The 25,805-nt window shown below is 36.6% G+C and overlaps 1 protein-coding gene across 4 annotated transcripts in view; it reads right to left on the bottom strand.

Annotated features, from left to right (window-relative positions):
* Positions 1-15,129: 15,129 nt before the first annotated feature.
* sn (fascin domain-containing protein singed) overlaps positions 15,130-25,805 on the bottom strand; it is a 166,654-nt gene continuing 155,978 nt past the window's right edge. For all 4 annotated transcript variants that reach the window (XM_067783943.1, XM_067783944.1, XM_067783941.1 and 1 more), the window contains 5 exons: positions 23,805-24,225; positions 23,496-23,591; positions 22,940-23,413; positions 18,258-18,506; positions 15,130-18,195 (listed from right to left, as the gene is read on the bottom strand). In XM_067783943.1, coding sequence (XP_067640044.1) covers positions 18,102-18,195; positions 18,258-18,506; positions 22,940-23,413; positions 23,496-23,591; positions 23,805-24,225 — 1,334 coding nt within the window. In that variant the 3' untranslated portion in view covers positions 15,130-18,101. The remainder of the gene's footprint in view (positions 18,196-18,257; positions 18,507-22,939; positions 23,414-23,495; positions 23,592-23,804; positions 24,226-25,805) is intronic.

Below are 25,805 nucleotides of genomic sequence, written 5' to 3'. Positions count from 1 at the left end.
TGTTTTCACATCCTCCTATCTTCCCACAAATGATGCATCTCTTCTGAGATTTACACGCTAACTTTGTGTGCCCCAACCTACCACAATTATATCATTGGCGCACTTTCGGAATATAATGTTTAACCTTCAGCATAACACAAAAAATTTTAATGAATTCCGGCAACTCGCTGCCTTCAAAAATGATCTTTACAGCATACGTTGGTAAAAATTGCTCCGAATTATTTGGATTTCTTCTTGTAATTCTATAAATCTCCATAACTTTAACTTCTGATTCAATATTTTCCATGATATCAGTATTCGTAAATTCCAATGGAATTTGAATAACTACTCCCACAGTTTGTAACATATTTTTTGGTATAAAAGCTCTAATTTCCTTTTCTTTCAGGTCTTTATGCTCTAAGCACTGATTAGCTCTCTGATATGAGCTGAAAGAAGCTTTATATAAAAAACGTCCTACTGCAATTATGTCTTTAATACCTATCATATTAAAATGTAAAATCTTTTGATAAAAAAAAGACCATTTTTTACCGTTTTATTATTGAACAAAGGACTTTTTGAAGTATCAAAAAGTACCAAAAACTCCCCTTTATGATTTTCCTTATACATAACTGTATCTAACTGCACAACTGTATTCATTTAATTATCATTCATCCCTATATTTTGCATATTAGAATCTTCAACAGTTACGGCTAACTGTACATTCGGTACAGTACCCTCTGTTAGACTTGCATTATCCACAAAATCTTTATTCAACTCATCTTTAGTATTTTTGTTGTATTTTTCTATGCCACTATCCATATTTTTGTCCACATTTTTATTCTCTATAGTTTGATTTTGATGCATTTTAGGTACACCTTTCGGTACAATTGTACCTTGAAACGGTATCTTGATCTGCTCTGTCCTAGTTTTTTTTTTAATAAATCTTTTACCACTACCGTTATCTGTGTCACTGTCAATCTCACTATCTAAATTTTTCCACTTTTTTGCCTATTTTGCCTTTTAACCCCACTACGCACCCTTCTCTGAGTCCACCGCTCCCCAAACCATTTTACAGAAGGATTGGACCCAGAAAAAAGTCCGTCTACTTCATCAGACACCGAAGTGTCATCCATTACACCAACTCAAATATAATTATAATAGAGGGAATCATGATAGCATATAAACTTATAAGGTGTAAAATTATATCCATTTACACACGCGGTTATATGAACGCACCTAGTAATACTCTTGATAAACTTGATTGTTTTTCAGCTGTATTATTTCCAAACAAATTTTTTTGATTGTTATACAAATTAAAAAATACCAAGATTAAGTGAAAAATCAAAACTAAAACGCCTTTACTTGCTGATGTTGGATATTTTTGATGAAAATGCCGTCTGTAATGTCTGCAAGGTTGCATTCCTTTGAGTTTACCGCGTTTACACAATGAAATGTGCGCGTAAATTTATACAAATTGTGTAAATGATTTTTCATACACAATTTGACAGCTCGTGCGTAAACTAGATAAATTTATACGTTTACACACTTTATAAGGCATTTATACGGTTACATGAGTCCCCCTAATAATTGCAAAAAGAGACTTACCCGTTAGACAAGGAATACAAACTTTCTTCTCATAAAATAACTTTTAACACACTTAACGTTAATTTTATATACCAAAAACTAGCCGCTTCACTCGAGAAAAAACAACTTTAAGTAATCCTTATCTTGATGATGATTTTCCTCATATATAAATGTTACTCCTTTATTATATGTTTTCTGTTCTGCGTCTTTCACTCTTGAACTCAATTTATTATTTCAACTATACGTGAATTTTTAATCGATGTAAAATTTCTCAACATTTGACCGCCATTTTGAATATTCTTAACGCCAAGCAACGAAGACTTCCAAACATTGTAAATTTTACCAAGTAGCGCAACTAACAGCTGATCGGTGAAAATTCACACATTCACACGAACAGTTCTCGACTCAGTTTCAAAACAAAACTTACGATTATTTAACTCAAATTTTAAAGTGAGATAATCTTTACGAATTTATGTACATAGAATATATAAGGCGTTTTTGTTGTTATTAAAACAGTAGTTTTATTTTTATTAAAGCTTTTATCAATTTTTTTTTTAATTTTGAAAAAACTCCGAACACCATTCCTTCATTTTATGACATTCGACTGCCTAGTCCACTGCCTTCCACTCTATTCGCAACATAACCTCTGTTTAAGTTGCCAAACTATATAGTAAACAATGCTTCCAAATTTTAAACTTTACACATTGACGAACAGAATTGAAGTGCGTAGGACACTTATATGAGGTTAAAATGATTGTGCAAATGTGACCATGAACCAATAAACAGATCCCGCATTAAAAAATTAGAGAGCAAAAATATCATAGTTGGCTGGGAAATAAATTTCTCGACGTGACGTCACGCTCTTGACAATATGTTTCATTGCTGACGCAGTGTTCAGACTTTATTCCAATCGGAGTATTTTGCTCCGCTCTTACCTCATACTACATTTTATATCTTAAAGATTTATTTGGGTCGAGTTGAAAAGTAAATAGTATTACTGCCTAATATGTTTTGGTTGAAGTTTTCAATGCATATGTACGTATGAAAAGCTGATTGTTTACAAGTGACGATTAAGACATGTTCGTGTCTTAAGAATGTTTGTTTACATTTTTCGTATGGAATCAGAATAGAAGGAGTAAAATGCAAGCAAAAACTGTATCCGGACGCGATTTGTAAAATCTGCCCAAATTTAACATACTGCTCTTCTTGAGGCTTTATATAAAAATGAAGTACGTTGAGTCAGTGAGGTCAGCTAACCCTGTTTTGCGATAACAGTCGTCAATTGGGAGCACCAAGCGAGCTCAAAGCTTCCTCCAACTGTCTCTCCAAACTCAGTGAAGGTCTTCTCTTTCCTGATAACATGACTGATAACATGACCTAGCTTTCTGTTTTTATTCGCTGCACTATCGCCATATCTGGGAAAAGCTCATATAGCTCATCATTATACCTCCTTCGATACTCGCTGTCGACATCACGGATAGGACTATAAATCCTCCGGAGAACTTTTCTCTCGAATACTCCAAGAGTCATCTCAGCTTCTCTCGACACCTTCCATTATTCCGAGCTATACATCAGTACAGTTATGATGAGTGACTTGTAGAGCGAGAATTTTGTTCGTCGAGACTACTTTTCAATTGCTTAAATAAGCATTTGTTGGCAAGAGTTATTCACCGTTTGATTTCTAGGCCGACATTGTTTTTGCTTTTAATGCTGCTTCCCAAATAGAGAAAATTCTTCACAGTCTCCAATTTATATCCGTCAACAGTTACGTGGCTACAAAGGCCACGATGACAGCAAGTACTTCGTCTTGTCCACATTTATGATAAACCGAAAATAATAATAATATTTTTCGCGATAAATATCCGGGGAGATAGAGCACACTTTTCTTCCAGAATGTTGTGTGCTAATGGGAGCATTATTTGGTAATCCTACAGGTTTTAGGCCGACTCCATGTGCATCTGAAAAGGCAGATAACTTTTGTGCTGAGAAACTTTTCATGATGAAAACACAATCGAAGGGATTGCCAAGCCACCAAATCAATTTGATGTTAGTTGTTCGCCCGCTTTCAAAAAGAAAAAAAAATATACTCCGAAAATTGTATTTTTACTCCGCCGTAGTCGTTTACTCAGGTAACAGTTTTAAATACTCCGAACACTGGTAGCGAAATATGAGAGAAATGTAATAAATCGAAAAACTTCAATAGCGCTACGTCATCAAACTTTTTTCTCAAATTCGATTACAAATACAACAATTCCGGAATGCGGGATCTTGGCTGATTTTTTTATGTGTGAACACCGTCACATCTGGCAAATTTCATTATATCAATACAATTTCGGGATCAACTTCGCATCATTTCGGAATTGTTTTCGGGATACTCTTGGAACTGTGTTGGGGACTATTGCGCGATCGACGTGGGAATATTTTGTGAACGTTCGTAACTATTTCGGGATTGTTTAAGGACTTTTTCGGGACCAACTGGGTACAATTTCGGAATAATTCCGTAATTGTTTCCTTAATCCATTCAGGACTATTTCAATATGATCGCTATCATTTCGAGGCTATTTGCAGATAGTTATGGGCTTGTTTTCGGGATGACCATTAATTAAATCAGGAAACTATATTTCTAAATTCTTCAGAAATTAGAAACAATATTTTCAAATATTAGAAATTTTCCAATGTCCTGGAAGCTCTCATGTAATTTATGTAAGTCTACTTAAAGATATTTTAAAGACATATCAAATTTTCTTAAGCTTACAAAAACAAAGAATCCTAACCACATTCTGGTTTATGTTGAAATGAATTCCTTTTTAGGGTTTTCTTGTACATTATTTGGGTCGGTTTATATGAAGTAAAAATGTGCAAACAAAGAAAAAAAACCATAACTTAACTAAAATAAAATAAAATAAAATAAAATAATATGAAATTAAAAATATATAAAAAACAAAATAACATTAATTGGCATAAAGTAAAATAATATAAAATAAAATAATATATAATAAAAAAATTTAATTTAATAAAATGAAGTAAAATAAAATTAAATCGATTTTTTTTTATCTTTGAGTTATAAGTTTGTTATCGACAAGTTTTGGATTTATCATGGATATGTTATCAATGTTATCGATTTACTATCGGGTTGTTATCAATTTTTTATCGGTGTGTTATCGATTTGTTACCGACTCAATTTAATGAAAATCGACCAGAAAATCTCTCGTGTAATAGGGCCCTTAACTTGAATATGCTATGCGCCTACGAGCCCGAACGACCTCCATCATTTTTTAAAAGCTTATTTGGTTTTTTGTTACAAAAATATACTTGCTGGGCATTTGTGACGGGTGTGACCATGATACTCACACGTTTGTTCTATGTTATAAAATAAATCTGTCCTTTTCGCGCATACAAGACATTTGCTTAGATCCACTCTACTTGCTAATTCCAAATCGGAAATTTGTGTCACTTCTAACAGCTGGAGCCTACATTTGGTGAACACAAGGCACGAGCGTAATTTGTATATGCTCAACCGTTTCATCCTGCAACATGCATTTCTTTCATATGCTGTCACTAACCGGACCAAATTTATATGCGTGTCTTACTTAATTTACTTACTTAATTTTGATGTATTTTTATAGAGCATCAACCAGGCAAACTCATCTTATATTTACCACACACAAAGTAAAACCCCTTTCTGACGAGTTTACTTATGCTTTCTATGAAAAATTCAAATAGGTTTTTGTCTGCATGTACGATTTTTTATAATGGTTAGCAGGTTTACACTCTAAGCCGCCGATATACATATGTACGTTACAATCGAGGACTAAAGTGGACCTGCTTCTCACAGCAGCCGGTTCTATGTGCCAGAGCGACTCCGGATTTGTTTCCCCTGCCAAGGGATGTAATTTCAGTGTACCTCATTGAATTTGTTGCGTCCTTTCCCACAAATTGTCATCCTTGGAGCAGTTCCATACACTCCTGCTCCGGGAAGGTATTGAAGCCAACACCCTCAGTCTACCTCAGACGACCATACTCTTGTCAGTGTGTCACGTAGTTGCATCGTTCGGGGTGTTTGTTTCCCCTACCGCAGGGACAAAACCTCAGAAAGTCAAGGTATAACTATCCGGTCAGGTGATATTGACTTAGAAATAATTAGCATTTATATTCCTCCTGTCACCTGCTCTCCAAGTGGCTATCGCGTTACTATTAGTGCGCTACGTAGTGGCAAAAATCTCTGGCATTACAGCCTATCAACTCCATTCAATACACCGATCCGTGAATTTCCTCACCTCTGAGAGACGGGCTTTTATTAATTTCAAAAAAGCAAAATGGGAAGACTACAACTTTCACAAATCAATATTTTGCTGCTCTCCCCATCCCGACTGATGACCGGCAAGGCGAGCACAACCTCATCACTTCAGCTTCGGCACGTGTTACTACGCCCGGTATAAAATCCGAAATCGTAGCACACCTCCCGGCTGAAGATGCAAACCTAGCAAGAGAAATTGACCAGCGGGACAACTCGACCCTAGAGACCCTCATATTAGGAATCTCAGCTTGGATATTATGCCAAATGGGAAGAGCATCTAAAGGACTGTAACCTCTCTGCGGGTGGCGGTAAATTGTGATCAACCTTCAAATCCTTGTCTAAACCGACAAAATACAATGATAAAATATCCATCTTCTATGGCGGTAAAACTTTGTTGGACTTGAAGAAAGCGCGAGACAAGGCTAGAGGGTGGAGAAGCCATTAAAAAGGCGAAGGGATCTTAATTCCTGAAATCCGTAGGCCCAGATGATATAGCCAAGCCAATGCTAGAACACCTTGGCGATAAGGGAGTAAACTACCTGACGCACGTTTTCAACCTCTAATTGAAGGATAATTCCATAAGTAAAGCCTGGAAAACCATCTCACGAAAGTGAGGCATATCGACCGATATCACTTCTCTCTCCAGTAGCGAGGTTCCACAGAATACATAACACTACCATCGCGCAAAACTTCATAAACACCCAGATAAATTACGGACTGAACCAGCAAAATCCCCATCATAGGACGGCGCTTGTGGCACTTGACCTGTCAAAAGTGTTTGACATAGTCAATCATGGAACAAGAGATAGAGGGAGAGTGAGAGTAAAAGTAAAAATAAAGGTAATGGTTTGAGAAAAAGTAGTAAAAAGAGGTTAACAGGAAGAGTAAGAATAACATAAGGATAAGGATAAGATTAAGAGTAATAGTGATACTTAGGCTTGGATAAGAGCAAAAGCAGAAAGAGTAAGAGGAAAAACGGGAAGATTTACGGAAGAATGAAAGCAATGGGGAAGTTGAATGGGCCTATTAAGATAAACTAGAAAATGCAGAAGGGAGATGAAATAAGAAGGAAGAAAAGGGTGAGCCAGAGGAGAGATGGATAGATAAAGAAAGTAGGAACTAGGGTGAGCCAGAGGAGAGATGGCTAGATAAAGAAAGTAGAAACTATGTCTGTCGAGTTTGATCATACTGTTATTTCATGTTTGTCTAAACTTTTCCAGCCCCCAAATTCCAAGCTTCGCTAACGTTAAAACTCCATCGCCAAAAATATCTTAAATAGTATCAAGTGCACAGAAAATTATGCAATAGTCGTTCCATATGGTGACAAGGAATAACAGCCTAACTTTTATACTTTTACATAGGACGTAGGCCCGGTTTTTCAGTAGTTGGTCAAGCTAAGCTTAAACTAAGTTTGCTTAAACTCTAGTCAAATTTAAACGCCAGTCAAACTACTGAGCAGTTTTTCAGTCATAGCTAAAGACCGCTTTTGGGGTATGCGTTTTTTGCGGAAATATTGGTTTTTTTATTATCTATATAATTTGTAGATACGGCAACAGCTGGATTTTGTTTACCCAACAAACATGGGAAAAAAATTATCCAGCGAAATATATATCTAGTTCTGGAAAAGATATTCAACATCATTATTTAATTATTCTTAAACCAGATAGTTCTAGAGTTGATATCCCACTTCATTATCAAATATTTTCCAATTATTATCCTAATTTCGAGAGATTTTGAGAAATATACAGTTCTCAAATTAATATTCAACTCATTTCTCCAGTTGATATCAAATATCGAGTTGAGGTGGAGGTGAAAAAAATCTCCAAAACCAACAGCCGTTTATTGTGAGAAATAAACACCCCGTCGATAGCAGTAGGATAGGATAGGATAGGTTAGGTGGTAGCTGCCCTGATAAGGATAGCTCACTTGGAGAACACGAATGTCCGTTGTGATACCACATACACCAAAAATAACGGTGACTTAGATCTAGCTACTTAGAGAATCGTTGGGTACCAACGATAAAGCTCCGAATGATACCGATCTCAACTTTGGATAAATCCTCGGAGATCCAAGTGAGTTGTGACCAAAGTACTTTCGCCTAGTTCTGGCAAAAGCTGGGCAATCAAGCATAAAGTGATTTGGTGATTCCACCTCATCATCCTCCATACAGCTGCAGCAGGATGGAGTTTCCAGTATATTGAGACGTACCGCATGGATACCCATGGGACAGTGCCCTGTCAAAACCCCAATGACCATTGATAGGTGAGCCTTAGTGAACCCAATTATTTCAGCAGACCTCCTGCCATCCACTTTCGGCCAGAAAGATCTTGCTACCCTGCAAGACGTGGTGTCCGCCCAACGTTTGCTGCGCTGACTCGAGACCCAGCTATGGAGGAGCAATCCACAGGTGGCCAGCGGGATCCCGAAATCCCTACAGCCATCTTCACGCGGTTCAGTTGTACCGATGCGGGCTAAGAGATCCGCTTGACAGTTACCCGGGATATCACTATGGCCCGGGACCCAGATAATCTTAATTGTAAAATAATTCTATGCAATCGCAAGCGAGGTCAGGCACTCCCAGACCACCCTCGATCGCACTATAGTTGAGCTCAAGGCCTTGATAGCTTGGCTATCAGAGTAGATGTTAAATTCCCTAACCGTAATAGCACTGGATAGCATTCCATCCACCGCATCCTTAATCGCAGCAACTTCCGTTTGGAATACACTGCAGTGATCAGCCAACTTAAACTTGGGCTTAAATTTAGCTCTTGACAAATGACCCCCCCACCAACCTTTCCATCCAGCTTCGACCCATCCGTGAACAAGTTAACCGGTCTCATGCCCCAGATAATTCCTCTTCCCCACTCCTCTCTCTCTGGAATGACTGGGTGAAGGTTGTATAGGGAACAGTTATCGGCATACAATAGTCCGTTCTGTCCGGGATAAAGTCAAAACTCGTAAGAAGGCTAGAGTGTCCGCGGTCAGAAAGTCCATATCCCATATCACGAAGCCTGACCAACGACCTTGCCGCGGCCGCCTTTCCGGAAATATCTACTGGGTTCAGCATGACGTTCAGTGCCAAGGTAGGTGTTGTTCTGAGAGCGCCACTGATACCGATCAGCGCCGTCCGATGCAGTGACACTAACATTTTGGAGGTGCTCGCCGTGTCCAGTGCTTTTCACCAGACTAGAGGCAATGGCGGCCTTCCTGGCCCGATCTTCCACATTGGGTCTCCAGGACAGTTTCTTGTCCAAAACAATCCCCAAATATTTAAACCTATCAGAAAGTACCAACGGTACCCCTCCAATCGAGGGGGTTCTGAAATCGGGCATCTTATATCTCCTTGTGAAAAGAACCAATTCCGTTTTTCCCGGGTTGACTGCAAATCCACATGATTCAGCTCACCTAGCCACAGTATCCAGGTAGCCCTGCAGAACATCGCGCACGGTGCCCAGAAATTTGCCTCTGACTAGGATAGCGAGGTCATCTGCATAGGCAACCACCCGACAACCATTAGCTTCCAGCTCCACAAGAAGCTCGTTGACTACCACAACCCAGAGGAGAGGAGATATGACACCCCCCTGTGGCGTACCCCTGCACACCTTCCTCTTAATTACGGCCCCTCCCCACTCGGCTGCGACAATTCTGCCGCATAGAAGTTTGCTAATAAATTCAACCAGAGCCGCCTCGACTCCTAAACCCACCAGAGCTCTTTCGATTGCCCCCGGTAAGACACTGCTAAAAGCCCCCTCGATGTCTAGAAAGGCACCTAGAGCATACTCTTTGTGTTCTAGGGACCCCTCTATTTGCTTTACAATCGAATGGAGAGCTGTTTCCGTCGATCTGCCCTTGCAGTACGCATGCTGTGAAGCCGGAAATAAGCCCCGAGATATCCTTTCCCGTAGGTACAGTTCAATCAACCGCTCAAACGTCTTAAGAAGAAACGACGAGAGACTGAATGGCCTGATAGCAGTAATGAAGCGTAATTAATCAAAAATAAATTATATAGGCGGCCGCCGTGGTGTAGTGGTAGCGTGCTCCGCCTACCACACCGAAGATCTCGGGTTCACGCCACGAGCAAATCAACATCAAAATTTTAAAAACAAGGTTTTTCAATTAGAAGACAATTTTTCTAAGCGGGGTCGCCCCCGGCAGTGTTTGACAAATACTCCGAGTGTATTTCTGCCATGAAAAGTTCTCAGTGAAAACTAATCTGCCTTGCAGATGCCGTTCGGAGTCGACATAAAACAAGTAGGTCCCGTCCCGCCAATTTGTAGGAGAAATTAAAAGGAGCACGACACAAGTTGGAAGAGAAGCTTGGCCTAAAATCTCTTCGGAGGTTATCGGGCCTCACATTTATTAATTTTTTATATATATTTCATTTTATTTTCGTGATATACTAATTAAATTTTTTCAACTTAAGTAATAGCATATTTGGTTTATAAAAAATTCCCTCTTTCGTTGAGTACGCTATAATTCTCGAGTTGAGCCACTGTTTCGAAACAACTCATGAGATTTTAGAAGTATGCCTAGTTATCAACATGAGATCTAATGGTACTCAAACCCAAATGCTTGTTGGGTATATTAGACGCCATTTCGAATGAACGCAAATAACTGATAGGTTAACTAGAGTTTAATCCTGCCAGATCGGCCACTTAAGCTCAGCTTAAACTTCAGTTAAAGTAGACTGAAAAACTGCAGAGAGTTTAAGCGTAGTTTAACTGTGTAAGATGGTAACTCTGAACAAAAAGTGAATTGTATTAGATTAGGTACTAGATTATGAAATATACGATATTGAAGATTAAGGCAACTCTGTAAAAGGAGAATACAAAAAGAGAAGGGGAAGATGATGGTCGACTTCCGGTGGGAAAATATGGATTGATTGTGGGCGACGAAAGGTGTGTTTTATTAACTCAATTGCATCTCCGCTAAAATAAGTAAATATATTGGTCAAGTTTTACAACTGACAAACTGAGTTGAACTTGTACTGAAAAACCGGGCCTTAAGCGGTTATTCCATATAACCATATGGTTCTAAATGTTGCATACTTTTCTGCGCATTTGATACTACTTTAGATATTTTTGGCGATGGAGTTTTAGGGTTAACGAAGCTTGGAATTCAGGGGCAGGGTTAACCAGAGCTGTTTAAAATAAAATTCTAATAAGCCACATATTTCTTTTTTGCCATCAATGAATAATCTACATGTTCTGATATATTTTTACGCCAGCCACCTTTTAAGGCTTCTTTTACATAGATAAATGTTGGGTGTTGTTGTTGTTGTTGTAGCGATAAGGTTGCTCCCCGCAGGCTTCGGGGAGTGTTATCGATGTGATGGTCCTTTGCCGAATACAGATCCGGTACGCTCCGGTAACACAGCACCATTAAGGTGCTAGCCCGACCATCTCGGGAACTATTTATGTGGCCACATTAAACCTTCAGGCCATCCCTCCCTCCCCACCCCAAGTTCCATGAGGAGCTTGGGGTCGCCAGAGCCTCGTCTGTTAGTGAAATGGGATTCGCCGCGGATTGGTGCGGTTGACAATTGGGTTTGGAGAAGCTATATATTACGCTGGCAACTTGAAGGGTTGCGCTACACAGCCCCTTGAATCTTGTACCGCTAATTCCAAGTTTTCATATTAAAAGCCTCCCAGATACTTATGCGCAATTTCATGACATTGTTCCAGATCGTCAATCATCTCATTGACGTCAAAAGTCTGTTTCGATATTTCTTAGTTGTGGACAATGGGATACTCTGAAGATACAGCCATTCAGTGCTGTTGATAAAAACTTCCATTTGCACTCAGGAAAAGGAAATAACACCCTCCCACAAAAGGAAATACACACCACAGGCATTGTTTTGTTGTCAAATGCGACTCCATTTTGTAATAATGATTTCGCCTGTCTGGTTTATTGCATCATGCATGGTGCACCCCTATTGAATCTGATAGTTTCTTTGAACTCTTCTTAGAGGTTAGGTTAGGTGGTAGCAGACGAACCGCATGGATACCCATGGGACAGTGCCCTGTCAAAACACCAATGACTATTGATAGGTGAGCCTTAGTGAACCCAATTAAAGAGAAAGATCTTGCTACCCTGGAAGACGTGGTGTCTTGTTAGAGGACTTTGATGACAATTTGTGAGTGCTCGCACATATTGAATGGGGCGAAGCACTCTTGGCACAACAACAACACTGAAATGGATTGAACACTTAGTAGCGTTTTCGATACCGGTTTTACAAAGTGTTTCGATTTCGATACGACATGACGAAATTCCCAACAAAATATATTAGATTATGATATATAATAATTGTCCTTTATTGATATTGATATAGCGTTTTAATTTCACATATGCTCATTATTTAGTACGCAATTTCTTTTATATAACCACTTTAATTTTGCTTACCAATTAAAAATACATAAAACATATGTGTGTGTATATGTATGAATTTATAAATGTTTGCAATATTATAAAATGATTTAAATAATATGAATGTGAGCTGGTAAATGTAAATTTCAATAAACTATTTTAAGTCTAATTGAGTGACATGAACAACGCAGTGCAATTACAGGCTAATTAAATAGGAATAAATATAAAAATGATATTACGAAATGAAAAATAAAACAAGATGTATAAATGCAATATAATTCTTGTATAACAAAATTAAATAAAATAAATTTAAAAAAAATCTATGAAACCGATTTACATATACATATGCATATATGTTTACTTTGGAAATTATGAATTTCATATAATAATTTTTTAGGAAGCATTTTCTACAAAACATTTGTAGATGTTTCGAATGGATGATAAAAATGTATTCATGCATAATAAACTATTATCTAGATTGTTATGATATTGTAACAAATATATTAAATAAAAACATTAATAAAAAAACAAAAAAAAATATTTTAAAGCGCATTCCGCAAAACTTTTATGTATGGAAAACATTGCAGATTTCTAGAGCATAGTTATTTGTTTAATAAATTATAATACAATTTTATTTTACGCTGTTTCTACACGATTTCCTCTTTTTACTTCGCACCATATCATTTAACGCTGTTCAATTTTTTTAAATTCTTTTTATGTAAATAATAATATTTTTTTTTATAAATTATTTTACCAGCAATCAGCTACATATGAGCTGATTTTTTATAATATATATATATATATTTTTTGTTTTAAATACTTATGTAATTATTCATTTGAATTAATTAGTATGTATATTACTTATAAACGATTTATAAAATGTAATTGTATTTTTTTAAAGGAATATATATGCATATATTAGAGAAGTTTTCTGATTAAAAATTGCTAAAAAGCCTTTAAAATATTCACGCATAATCAAAACAATTGCGACTTAAAGTTATATATAATTTTTTTTATATATAAATATAATAAAATATTTTAAGTTTAAACGTTTTCAATAAAATTACCAAACTTTGTTTTTTTATACTATTTTTATTGTTTTTTTTCAATCAGTTTTTGTTTTGTAAAAATTTTGCAACGGAAGGACTTTTTAAATTGGCATTTCTCCTATATATTACGCATTAGATTTTGATAAACGGCAGCGGGGATAGGTCTGCAATAGCTGTAAATTTCTTTCGAAGTTAATATTTTTTATTTTAAGTTCGAAATCAATTTTGAAATCAATTTATTTGTAGCAATGTTGCAAACCTATTAGGACCAACAGCAGCAAGCACAGCAACTGTAACGGCCGATGCAATTTTTTTTTTCGAAGTTCTTTTGATAACTTTTTTCGATATCGATTCCGAAGTTAATGTAGAATTTCGAAGGCAGCTATGGTTGATGTGCTGCAGGAAAGCGCTGTAATCACGCTAATGACAAATTATATGTGTTCTTTTCATCATCAATAAATTTCGTAGAGAAATTTTGATTTCGAAAACTTTCCGTTCGAATTTTCAGTTATGATTGCTATGCGATTAAACCAATAGCAGAAGGAATATGCTGCTACTTTACTGGCTATGGATTACTTTCAAAGTTCGTTTGATTTTTTCTGGGAAAACAATTTCGCCGTTAACTTCGAATTTCGAAAACTTAAAATTGTTTAGGTATACTTACTATGCGATTATCCCAGCACAAAAAAAAAAAAAAATGTTGCTACAATACTCGCTCTAAAAAGTTTGGTTGATTTTTCTTTTCGAAATCAATTTCAAAAGTATATAGCGATGGTTCTATGCAATTTGACCAACAGCAGAAGAACAGCATTTCATGGCACTCGCTACAACTCATTTTCAAGTTCATTTACTTTCTTTTCGAAACCGTTTTTGATGTTTATTTTGAATATCCAAAAATAAGCATTTAAACAGATGGTTGTACGCGATAAGACCAACAGAAGGAGAAAGTTTCATTTTTCGAAATCAATTTCTAAGTTAGTTTTGAGTTCTGAAAACTAAGCATTTGTAGCAATACATGCAATGCGATTAGAACAGCAGAATGAATAGCCTACTACAACTACTAAACTACAATTCCTTTAACATTTTTTGATATCATTTTCAAAGTTACTTTCGAATTCCAACAACAAAACTTTTGTGACGATGGTGTTTTGCGATTAGACCATCAATAGCAGGAACAAGCTGCGGCAACAGTGGTAAACAATTACCTTTGATTAGATTTTTTGTCTAAAACTAATTTCGAAGTATTAAGTATACCAAAATTAAGTTTCAGTTGCCATGCGTTTAAATATACGGAATATTGCTACAACACTGTCTGCAAATTACTTTACTCGCTCGGAATTATGTTTGAAGATCATTTGTAATTTTTACGAAATCAATTTCGAAGTTAGTATTGAATTTCGAAAACTGAACTTTTGTAACAATGTCTGAAACCCGTTTAGAAAAACTGTAGAACAAATACGTTACTACAAAACTCGCTATATGCTGCTTTCGAAATTCATTTGATATTCAATTTCAAAGTGGTTTTTTGCGATTAGACCAGCAATGGTAGGAACAAGCTGCTACAGCGCTCGCTAAAAATTATTTTCAAATAACCATTGATAATTTTTTTCGAAAAATGATTTCGAAGTTAATTTCGAAAATTACGTATTTTTAGGGGCGGTTGATTTGCGATTTAACATAAGGAACGTGCTAATACCACACTGAAAATTACTTTAAATTATGATTTTCTTTTTTCGAAATCGATTTCAAGTTTCGAAAATTCAATAGTTGGATAGTTGCAACGCGATTAGACCATCAGCAGATGGAACAAGCTACTACAACGCTCTTTGTAAATTATTTCCGAAGTTCACTTGATTTTTTTTAAATTTTTTTTTTTTTTTTGATTTTAATAAAAACTTACTTAACCCATGCAAACTGACTTGGAACAAGCTCCGGTAACAGTGGCTAAAAATTATTTTCAAATATACTTAGATTTTTTTGTATTTTTAGGAGCGGTTGCGATAAAATGTAAGGAACATTGCTACAACGTTATCTGCAATTAGCGTTACTCGCTCTAAAATATGTTCGAAGTACATTTTTTTTTTTTTCAAAATGAATTTCGATGCTAGTTTTGAGATTCAAAAACTGAGCTTTTGTACCAATGCCTCGCTTTGAACAACTACAGAAGGAATATTTTACTACAACATTCGCCATATGCTGCTTTAGAAATTCATTTGATATTTTTTCGAAACCAATAGTAGGAACAACTGCTAAAACACTCGCTAAGAATTACTTTCAAATATACTTTGATTTTTTTTTCCAAAAATTATTTCGAAAACTAAGTATTTTGAGGGGCTGCTGCTATGCGATTAAACATAAGGAATGTGCTAATACCACACTAAAAATTACTTTAAAACATCATTTAATTTTTTCGAAATCGATTTCGAATTTTATTTATTTAGACCAGCAGCAGAAGGAACAAGCCACTACAATACTCACTGTAAATTATTTTCGAAGTTCACTTGATTTTTTTTCGGATTTAATATAGATAGAGCGTACCAGTTCATAAAAAAACTGATTTGACCCAAATCTCAGAGAATTCCTTTAGAATGCTATTGTACCAAAATTCCACTTGCTGGTTAGAGTGATTATTTCGATTTTAAACTTTTAATAATGCTACTACATATTTTTGTTTTTGAAATTTTTCGGTATAAAAGCTAAATTTTGTTGTATAAAAATGGTTTTTTAAAAAATTGTGCGTTTCCTGTTTTATTTTAAATTTTTTTTTTATTGACTATTTTTTTGTGGAATTTTGTATTTATAATATAAACGTTTGTCAGCTCTGTTACAGTATAAAAATATGAAGCTGTGAATATGTATGTATGTTAATCTCGTAAAAGCTTGGCATCTCCAAATATTTCATACAAAACTAAATTTTTTTTATTACTACATTTATTATTTTTATATGTATATGTAGGTATAAGTATGTATGCTTTTTAAAATCTCCAATTGCAGTGTATTGTGTTTTGTTTAGCTTAATTATGATATTGCATATTATGTTTTATTAATTATATTATAATGTTAATACTTAATTCATTTTATTATTTAATTTAGACTTTTTTGGGCGCCATGATTTTGTTTACTTTATATGTATGTATATGATATATTTTTGCTTCACTTTATTTTTGCCATTTTACTTAAATGTACATATATATGTATGTACACCTGCGAGTAAGCAAATAGCAGTAAAAATTATTCAAAAAGTGTATGAATTATTTGCTTTTTTATTTTCGTTAATTACAAAAAATTATTTATTTGTATAACGAAAACTATGTAAACTAATTTCGATAACATAGAAAAATCGAGAACTTTTTAAAAATATTTACGAAAATTTCCAAATCTTTCTTTCGTATTGGAAGAAGCTTTTTAAGTATGCAGTCTTGCAGTCCAGTTCGTCTTTGGCCGACAAGGTACCAGTTTGCGGTCTCTCAAAATTCGTAGCTTTGTTTTGAAAAAATTTTTTATGCAGTGGGTTGGGTCGATTTGTATGGACGAAAGTTAACCCATATCGCGTCATCGATTTTTCGATAGGATTTAGGGCTCAGGAAAAAAAGTTCCACTACGCATACCCAAAAAAATAATTTTCTAACCTGCGAAAACAAGAGACCAAAATTCTTTGGGAGCATGTCGTTATTCTGTATTACAAAATTCTGGGTGACAAAATTCTGTAAATTGCAAAAAAATTCTGTTTGAACAAAATTCTGCTTTTTTAAAATTCTGCTTTTTAAAATTCTGCTTTTTCAAAATTCTGCATGTTAATTCTGGAAGTTAAAATTCCGGAATCATGGCATGGCGTAGCCGGTGTTGGATCGGCTAAGGGTTATTTTTTTAAAATGTGGCCGAAGGCCGCCTACGTAGAAGGGTATACTACGTAGAAGGGTGGCGGTAGCCACGGTTATACCACACACCCGGACTTGGCATGGCGTAGCCCAGGGTTAGTTTTTATAAGCGCGGCCGAAGGCCGCCTATGCAGAAAGGTGTTCTACGCAGAATTACTGTGCATGGCGCACTTTTTCAAAATAATTATATGACCTCTTTAACATTGTTAACATTATATTTTAATACAGAATTTTTTAATGCAGAATTTTGTAATACAGAATTTTGTAATACAGAATCTTGAAAGCAGAATTTTAAAAAAGCAGAATTTTAAAAAGCAGAATTTTGTTTTTAGAATTTTGTACATACAGAATTTCGACACCAAACCAAATTCTTCTAAATCTCCATAAAAGAATTTTTTTTTTTTTCAAAAACTGCATTTACCAATTTTGCGTTTGCCAATTGACACGAAAAAAAATACATAAAAAATGATTTGGAGCCTTGAAAATGAAAAAAAAAAAAAAAAATTCAAAAAAAAATCGATGAAATTTCGTAGGCTCGAAAATTATTATTTTGGGTATTCGTAGTGGAATTTTTTTTCTTGAGCCCAAATCCTATCGAAAAATCGATGGCGCGATATCGGTTAATAGATCGACCCAGTCTAGTAAGCATACTGAAAAAGTTTACTTAAATTTCAATTAAAAATTTGTATTTTTTTTTGAATTTTTTCGTTATACAATTCACTATAATTTTCTGTAACTAACTAAAAAAAATAAGAAATTTATTACTAATACATGTGTGTATGTATGTATGAATACATGTGTGTGCATGCATTTTTTTCTGTAAACTTATAATATTTCATCTCAATCACGTTTTTCTATGCATATCGACTACTTAGTTACACACTAACAGGATTATCATTTAAGCATTTGCCCAGCCCATTTCTTTTTCGCAGCCGTTTAACAGCGCGCTTAGAATTCCCATTGTGTAGCTGAATCGGTGCCATCCTCAAGCAGCTTGAACGCGCCATTCTTCGTAGCGCCCAAATATTTGCCAGTTTGCGATCTGCCATTTAAGAAGAAAAAAAAATGAATTGAACAATTAATGAAATTAATAACATTTTTTACCTTATGCAAATTCTAGTCGGTTCTCTCAACTCTAAATAAAAACCATCAGAGGGCGCGTCCGCATCAACTGAGATGCCTTCACCATCAATGCGCCAATATTTGCCGCTGTGTGCCTTCAAATGCACCAAGCCCTTTTGAGCGCGCTCAACCAAAATTGTTTCGTATGTAGCTTTGTTGCATTCCAGCTTAAGATTGCCAGGCGTGCGATAGCCAACAAAACCTTGTTCGCATTTAAGTACTAGAATGGGTCTGTTGGAAATATTAAAAAAATGTTATTCAATCGAAAAAGTAAAAGAAGTAAAAAAATTATTCACTTTCACATAAATCATATACCCAATAGTGAATAAATGCTGATGTATTTTATAGAACACTACCGTACACGGCAGACGTTGTCCTACTCGAAAATTGATTTGCCTACAATTTAAAAGTAGTTCTCCCTTCCCGCTATGACTATCTATCCCAAACTCATCTTTTCTATATATCACTAGCCTTACCCGGCGTAAGTTGTAACGCCCGAGTCGAATGAATATTGCATTATTTTTTCTGTTTCGTTTGTTGATAAATTTAGTTTATTGTTCTGTAAATTTAATTGAATTTTGAACGCATATTTGGTGAAATTTTCGCTTAAAACATTTTATTATTGTAATGCAAGTGGGTACACAATATTTTTGGTTTTTTCGTTCGGTGCAAAGATAAACAAATTTTTTTGAGTTCCAACTCTAGAGCAAGCAACATGGGAAAAGCACGGACTCTCTAAATTTAATCCTGCAACAGTAAGCGATTGTCTTTGTGCTTTGTTGATTGTAATTGCAAAAGCAAGGCGTACAGAAAACTTTATGAGCTTAAAATTGAATGGCAAATCTGTAGGAATCATTGGGATCCGTGGTATGAGCACATCTTCACCCTTGCTTTTACCGCTGATGATTGTTGCTTCGATTACATTCGGCATTAATTTCTACACACAAAGTCTGGTTCCATTCCACAATTTTGGTGGGTCTAAATTCCGAAGAAGCATGATTGGTGAGCCAATTTTCAAAGTTAATATATGCGCAGGCATTTCAGGTGGTTGTAAAGAGTTTAGAAATTCAATTGGATAATTCACAATTTGATCTTCATCTGTAACTGTGTCGATCGATTTATATTTCGTCACTTCACCAGGAATTTGGTTTTGAATGCGATCATTGATTTTGTTAACATTATCATTTTTGGGAGCTAAGATTGCTCGTTCGCATAGCCAAAAAAAAAAAAAAATTATTTTAAATTCTTAATTCTTGATCGAAGGAACCTATAGCCAAAATTTGGTGATGATTGAGGCGTGGGAAATACGTTTCCATAGGGAACACACACACAGAATTTGCTTTTTATAGAAGATGTAGATAGACTGAAGCTAACAAATTTTTTTAACGGCGGCAGATTACTAAACGTCCAAAGGGAATAACAGTCACACTCAACAATGGAGACAAACTTTAGGTGTTAAAATAACCTAAGCTTGTACGGCAGCCATAGTTCTGAAAAATTCCATTTGAAGGGAAAGTGCCACGCCCCTTTTTTCCACATTTTCTTGGTGGTGTTAGGGATTCACCTCATATAACTCCTTACTGAATTTCAATGTTCTGGCATGTACACCTTCAGAGTTATGCAGTAGCAAAAATTCCATTTCTATGGGAGGTGCCACGCCCCTTTTATATATCGAAATTATTTTTAGCCTAAAACCTTCGTGTTCATCGAAGGAACCTAAGGCCAAAATTTGGTGATGATTGAAGTGTGGAAAATACGTTTCCATAGCGAACACACACACACACACACAGAATTTGATTTTTATATATATAAATTACTCCCAAACCACTTTCAATACCACTCTCACACCCACTACTAAACCCATTTCCATTCCCACTCTCAGTCAGACTACCACTACCGCAACCACTACCCCTACCACTCTAACTCCCACTTCCATTCTTTTTCTCACCCGCCTCTATTTCGATATGTATAGTAACGATATATTGGATAACTGCTTCAAACAATTGCAGAGATATAGCGAATACAAATTATTCCTATTTAAGGGCGTGGCACCGCCAAGTCTTCCAAAACTCTATACAAATAGAAGTACTTATACTCAAATGTCATCAGCCTGAGCCAAACAGACCTTATTTTTGCCAAAATAAACATTAATTAGCCTGGGCCCGTGGCCAAAATGTGAAAAGCCAGAAAAATACCAAGTGACCACGAGAACCTATTTTGAAAATTTCGTAAAGAACCTTTGGACACTCATAGGACACACAAAAATTTTTATTTATACAATTTTGATGCCGCCCCTATAAAAATGTTCTTAAAGTTCGCTGGTTGAAATTCGCTAGGGCTGAACACTCCTAGAAGTTGGTGATCACTACTCTCTTGGCCCACCTTAGCCCGTCATTGAAAGGGGTTCCTATTTTTTTCCGCGTGCAGAACCAACGGCCAGCGTTCCCGTGTTGGAAAGGCGAGTTAGTCGCCACTGCTTCTCATGCGCATTTTTCTGCGCTCCCTTTCGGCATGCATCAATAGCGTCATCACTTGAAACGGCATTTTACTCACAGCAGTCCAACAATGTATGTTATTGCACATTAGGGAAACTAAATTCCTAATAGAAGGTTTCTCTCCAAAAACTCTATGTACAGAGAGTCTTTCACCCTGAAAACAAGGACAATGAAACATTACGTGTTCTACATTTCCAATTCGGTAGGACGGTCCCCTATCCTACGCTTATGTAGATAGTCCTTGAAACCGCTTCAGTCACTCAATATTCACATGAGGTGGTAGTTTAGTTCGGCGTGCTTCCGCTCGTACCATTCTAGTATATTCCGAACTAACATGAAGGTTCAGTGCCATTTCTTCGATTCTGCCCACCTTTCTTACCATCTAACTAATGTTCGTGAACTTGCGCTTTTCTTGGTATCTTCAGATGGTCGGGCGATTCCAATGCCATACAGATCGGCAATTTCACTTCACAGTAGATCTACTGGGAGATATAACACCGTCCGATAAGCACATGCTATTCATATATAGCAGTAATAGGGTAGACTGCTGGTATCTCTTTTTGGTGGATCTTTTTAGATTCGTGTCCTACAGGTGCTGAATATAATATTACCGAGCTGGTTACGTTGGATAATAGCTGGCGGGTAGCTTCGCCTGGGCATCCCCTATGTTTAGGAGGGCAGCTGGGTTATATTGTTGGTGGTGGAGTTATATGTCTGTGATATCATGAAGCGTGTTTGGAAGGTTTGACACTGTTATTGTTGATCTTATGTGGGTGGCAAAAAGCCTATGAAGAACCTTCAGCAAAAGGCATGTGAGGTTTTTTGCCCTATTGAAAGATGTCGTGATTTTTTAAGGTTCATCTGAAACTATGTCAGGATAATTCGTGCGTAGTTTCGGAACTTTTTTGGGATAACTTTGGCACTATTTTCAGGCCTATTCCGTGATCATTTCGAGAAAATTTCTATATTAAATTGTGTTCATTTCGGTATTATTAGCGGTTAAATTTGGGATTGTTTCCGTGACTTCATCGGGATCATATCGGGCTATGTTCAGGACTGTGTTCGGTATAAATGAGGAAAGCTTTCCACTGCAAGGAGGGCATTTTAGGATCATTTCGAGACTACTTTGGGATCACTCAGAATCATTTCGGAACAATTTCGATTCTTATCTCGATATCAAGGCAAAGATCTAAATAAAGATCGCAGTATATCGCGGCCTAATAATAATGTGTATATTGATATCAAAAGACGACTCTGCGTAATTTACCTCCGAGGAGATTAATGTCAAGCTTCTCTTTCATGTCACGGTTATTTCAGAATCGTTTTAAGAATCATCTCGGGGACATTATTCTCGCCCTCTCCTCCTGGAAGCAGTTTTTTTTTAATTAATTACACCTCTGAGCACATTCCTAAAAAAATGTATGGTGGTCAGGACGAGACACAAGTAATTCTGGAAAAGTTGGCATCGCTCAAAGTAGAAACAAAATTTATTTTTTCAATTCAACAAAATGTGATATTTTTTTTTTCTTTTTAAGGACGGAGCAACATTGATTATTTTTGTTTTGTGGGGTTTCCGACAGAGTGAACGGTTGATGTATATTGAAACGATTTTCCGTCATCCCTTGTAAAATTTGGTTTGAAGATAAATCGGTTTCTGCGGTGTGCTATCTTCAGTGTTATTTTTTGTTCTCGGGAAACGTTAAATGACACTGAAGTTGGCACATCCCCGAAACCGGTTTGTTTCCAAACGAAATTCGTACATTCTAATTTGTAACAGGATTCGCCTCGCGTATGTCAGGTTGCCAACTGTATAGGAGATGCTGTGATGTGTGTGTGCTGTGTGTATTGCACCTTGCAGCCCCTAGAACCCTTAAACCTATACTTCGGGCAAAATCGGACGCCGCTGAATCTTTATTTAGCGCTACTGGGTATAATTTAACTTAAGGGACCTATCACGATTGCCGAGTGTCGACCAAAGGTGCTGCTGACCCATCTAGAGAAACGTCACTCTCAGTTCTTAATTAAAAAAGTTCAATAATTCAGCAGATTATGCTTTCAGCTATTAGTTGATAAAATTACTGTTAACGTTACTAGGAATTTCAGAACGACACTGTTTGACACTCGACTCCTGTTGTAAGATAGTTATTTATTAGTTAGGTCTTGACATACCTATTTATCAAATAGAAATAAAACTTCGTTATCTCCTCAATACTCTCTGAAGTAGCGAATAAATGTCCCGAACGTTTTGTGGCCAAAAATTTGCCATTATTTGCGCGGAACGACAACGAACCATCACCATGCCAAACCAATTCAAAGAGAGCATCAGCGCAACGACGATTACCAGTGGCTTGTATACCACCGCCAGCCGACAAACACCAATAGCGATCTTGTGTTGTACGAAGAGCCCAACGGAGAGCAGACCAATCGAACTCCAATTGGAAGGTCTCATTTTCTCCCACTTCATCTTGATTGGCAGTCACATCAACACCCTGCTTCACCGACACATAACGCGAATTCAATTCAGCTATAAATGAAGCCTGTGGCAAGGAATCCTCTAACGAAAATAATTCATCACGTGTCACAGTAGAGGAACGCGATTTTAGCACCGCCTTGGAGCCAATAGGTGAAAGATATTGACCTTGTCTGTGAAAGAAGAAAAGAAAACAAAAAAACGATAACCAAACGATATAAATTAAAGTTCATTTGGAATCATCAATCAGCTCACTTGTCACGCAGCGCCAAGTGTCCGGCATGATATTCAGCACTGAAGAGACAATCCTCATTGCAGATGGTTTGGAGTTTGCCGTTAGCATTTAAATATCTATCAACAGCGTAAAATCAAGATCGTTAGTTAGAGAGCGCAAACCAAATGAGAAGATCAACAAATCAACTATGAGCAATAATAACAACAACAATCGCCACTTTATTAAAAATTTCTATCGCTTATGCGGTTTCTATTTGCTACTGCAGCTGCTGTTGTTGCTGCTCTTGTTTTCTAAATATTCCAGTTCAAATCGTAAAATTATGCACTTACTTATTATTGCATGTATGCAATGCATAACGTCCTCCCTCCTCTGCACGAAATTCCAATGTGAATAGCGTATCTTCGCCCCATGGTATATTTGCATCAACATGTATCTCATCTTGTGATTCGCTGAGATGCGCAAAACGTTTGCGTCCAATCGAACGTAGATTGACTTGTGGCCTTGCGGCTAAATGTACAGTCCAAAACTCGCTGGAGCTGGGTGTTTTTGCGGTACAGACCAGTTTATCTGGTGTGCCACCAAGGAAGTAACCACGTGATTCATTCTTCAATGCCCAACGTCCGGTGCCATCTTCACTGATGCTAATTTGGAAACGACTGCCAGCATCACGTTCGTCACTCTCGCATAACACATTGCCGAACGTATCAACCGATAGATATTTGTTTAAATGAGATCGTAAATATATAATACCTGGAATTGAGAGAATGTTTTAAAAGCATGCTATTAGGAACTTTATAGTATCTAAATTCACTAAATTAAAAAGTTTTGCAGCTCAATAATAATTTTCTTTAAACTTGATCGTTTGGTAGGAAATTTATAAATATCTCGCCCCGAACGCCACCTAACGGCATCTTTTCTCTTATTTTATGCATTTTCATCGGGTTCTCGACTAAGAATGAGATATTTATTTTGCAGCACAAAACGATTTTCTGAAATATCTAGATCCGTGCGACACCAAGCGAAACTTTTTGTCACATGTGTTTAACTGTCAATGACCACTGAACCACATTTTAAATTTCACGTTTCTGGCTCAACGGCGAGTTGCTTCAAAATCGATTCCAAAATTTCAAACATCATATGATTTTTCTAATAAACTCGACTCGTGCTCAACCTGGCGCACATTTTCTCTCCTTTTGTTGCATTGTCAAGGTGCCTGAACTAAGTGTAACGTTTCAAGTTTCTAGCTCAATGAGAAATTAGTTAAAAACTGATCCCAAGATTCCAATGCTCTACGTGGATTTTCTGAAGATCTATAAATACCATGATCCCAGCTCCATCTAAAGAAAATGTTGTATCCAAAATATTGAATTTTAATTTGGCCTCAGGTCTCTGGGTTATGGGGAAGTTACTCATTCGGCCTCAAAATTTTTTCCCGCATATTGTATTGTCATCGGCCTATTAAGCGTATTTATATATAGTAGCATGTGAAGGATTTTGATGAATTTAAGTACCGCTTCATATCACGAAGAATTATGCAAGCACACATCTAAAATATTCCCACATAGAAGTTAATAGTCAGCTCCTGCGAGTTGCTGGGCGATCGACAGAGATATTTTGTGTGCCGATTCCCTTTTCTGAGGTATTTTCTGCTTTTTGGTGTATCGTAAAACTGTGGTCTTAAATGAAATTCGCACACTCTAGATAACAAGTTATCCATAAGAGTCCGAGAAAATCACGAAAGGGACGATATCTTTACTCTAGACCCACAGTGAGCGTCCGTCTTCACGGATGGGCACTGGTATCTTCTTGGAAGGTATTGCGACCCCGCTTCGAAAAATTGAAAAACCTTGTTTCTAAAATTTTGATGTTGCTTTGGCCGGGGCGTGAACCCAGGATCTTCGGTGTGGTAGGCGGATCACGCTACCATCATACCACGGCGGCCGCCACCATCCGAACAAACACTTTGTTTTAAAATAGAACCCTGATCCGAAAAAGTATGCGGTTTTTCAAAAGCAACCGGATCCGAAAAGTTATCCTGTTTTTAGAAAATAACAGGTTCTGAAAAAGTACCCGAATCCAACATAGTACCCGGATTCGAAAAATGATTTGGTTCTAAACAAGGACCCGGTTCTGAAAAGTTTCCGGATCCGAAAAAGTACCCGGATTTTAAGAAGTACCCGGTTCCGAAAAATACTCGGTTCTAAAAACTACTCATATCAGAAAAAAAGTATTGATTTCCAAAGAATACCGTGAAATCGTTAATCAAAATCAATCTCATATCCTCTTGCATATTGACGACATTCTGCTCTACCAAGAATTTAAATCAACTT

This window comes from Eurosta solidaginis, chromosome 4 (genome assembly GCF_040869045.1).
Source record: "Eurosta solidaginis isolate ZX-2024a chromosome 4, ASM4086904v1, whole genome shotgun sequence".
In the NCBI taxonomy this organism is placed as follows: domain Eukaryota; kingdom Metazoa; phylum Arthropoda; class Insecta; order Diptera; family Tephritidae; genus Eurosta; species Eurosta solidaginis.
The sequence above is the reverse complement of the archived record's forward strand: the minus strand, read 5'-3'. Positions and strand labels throughout refer to the sequence as shown.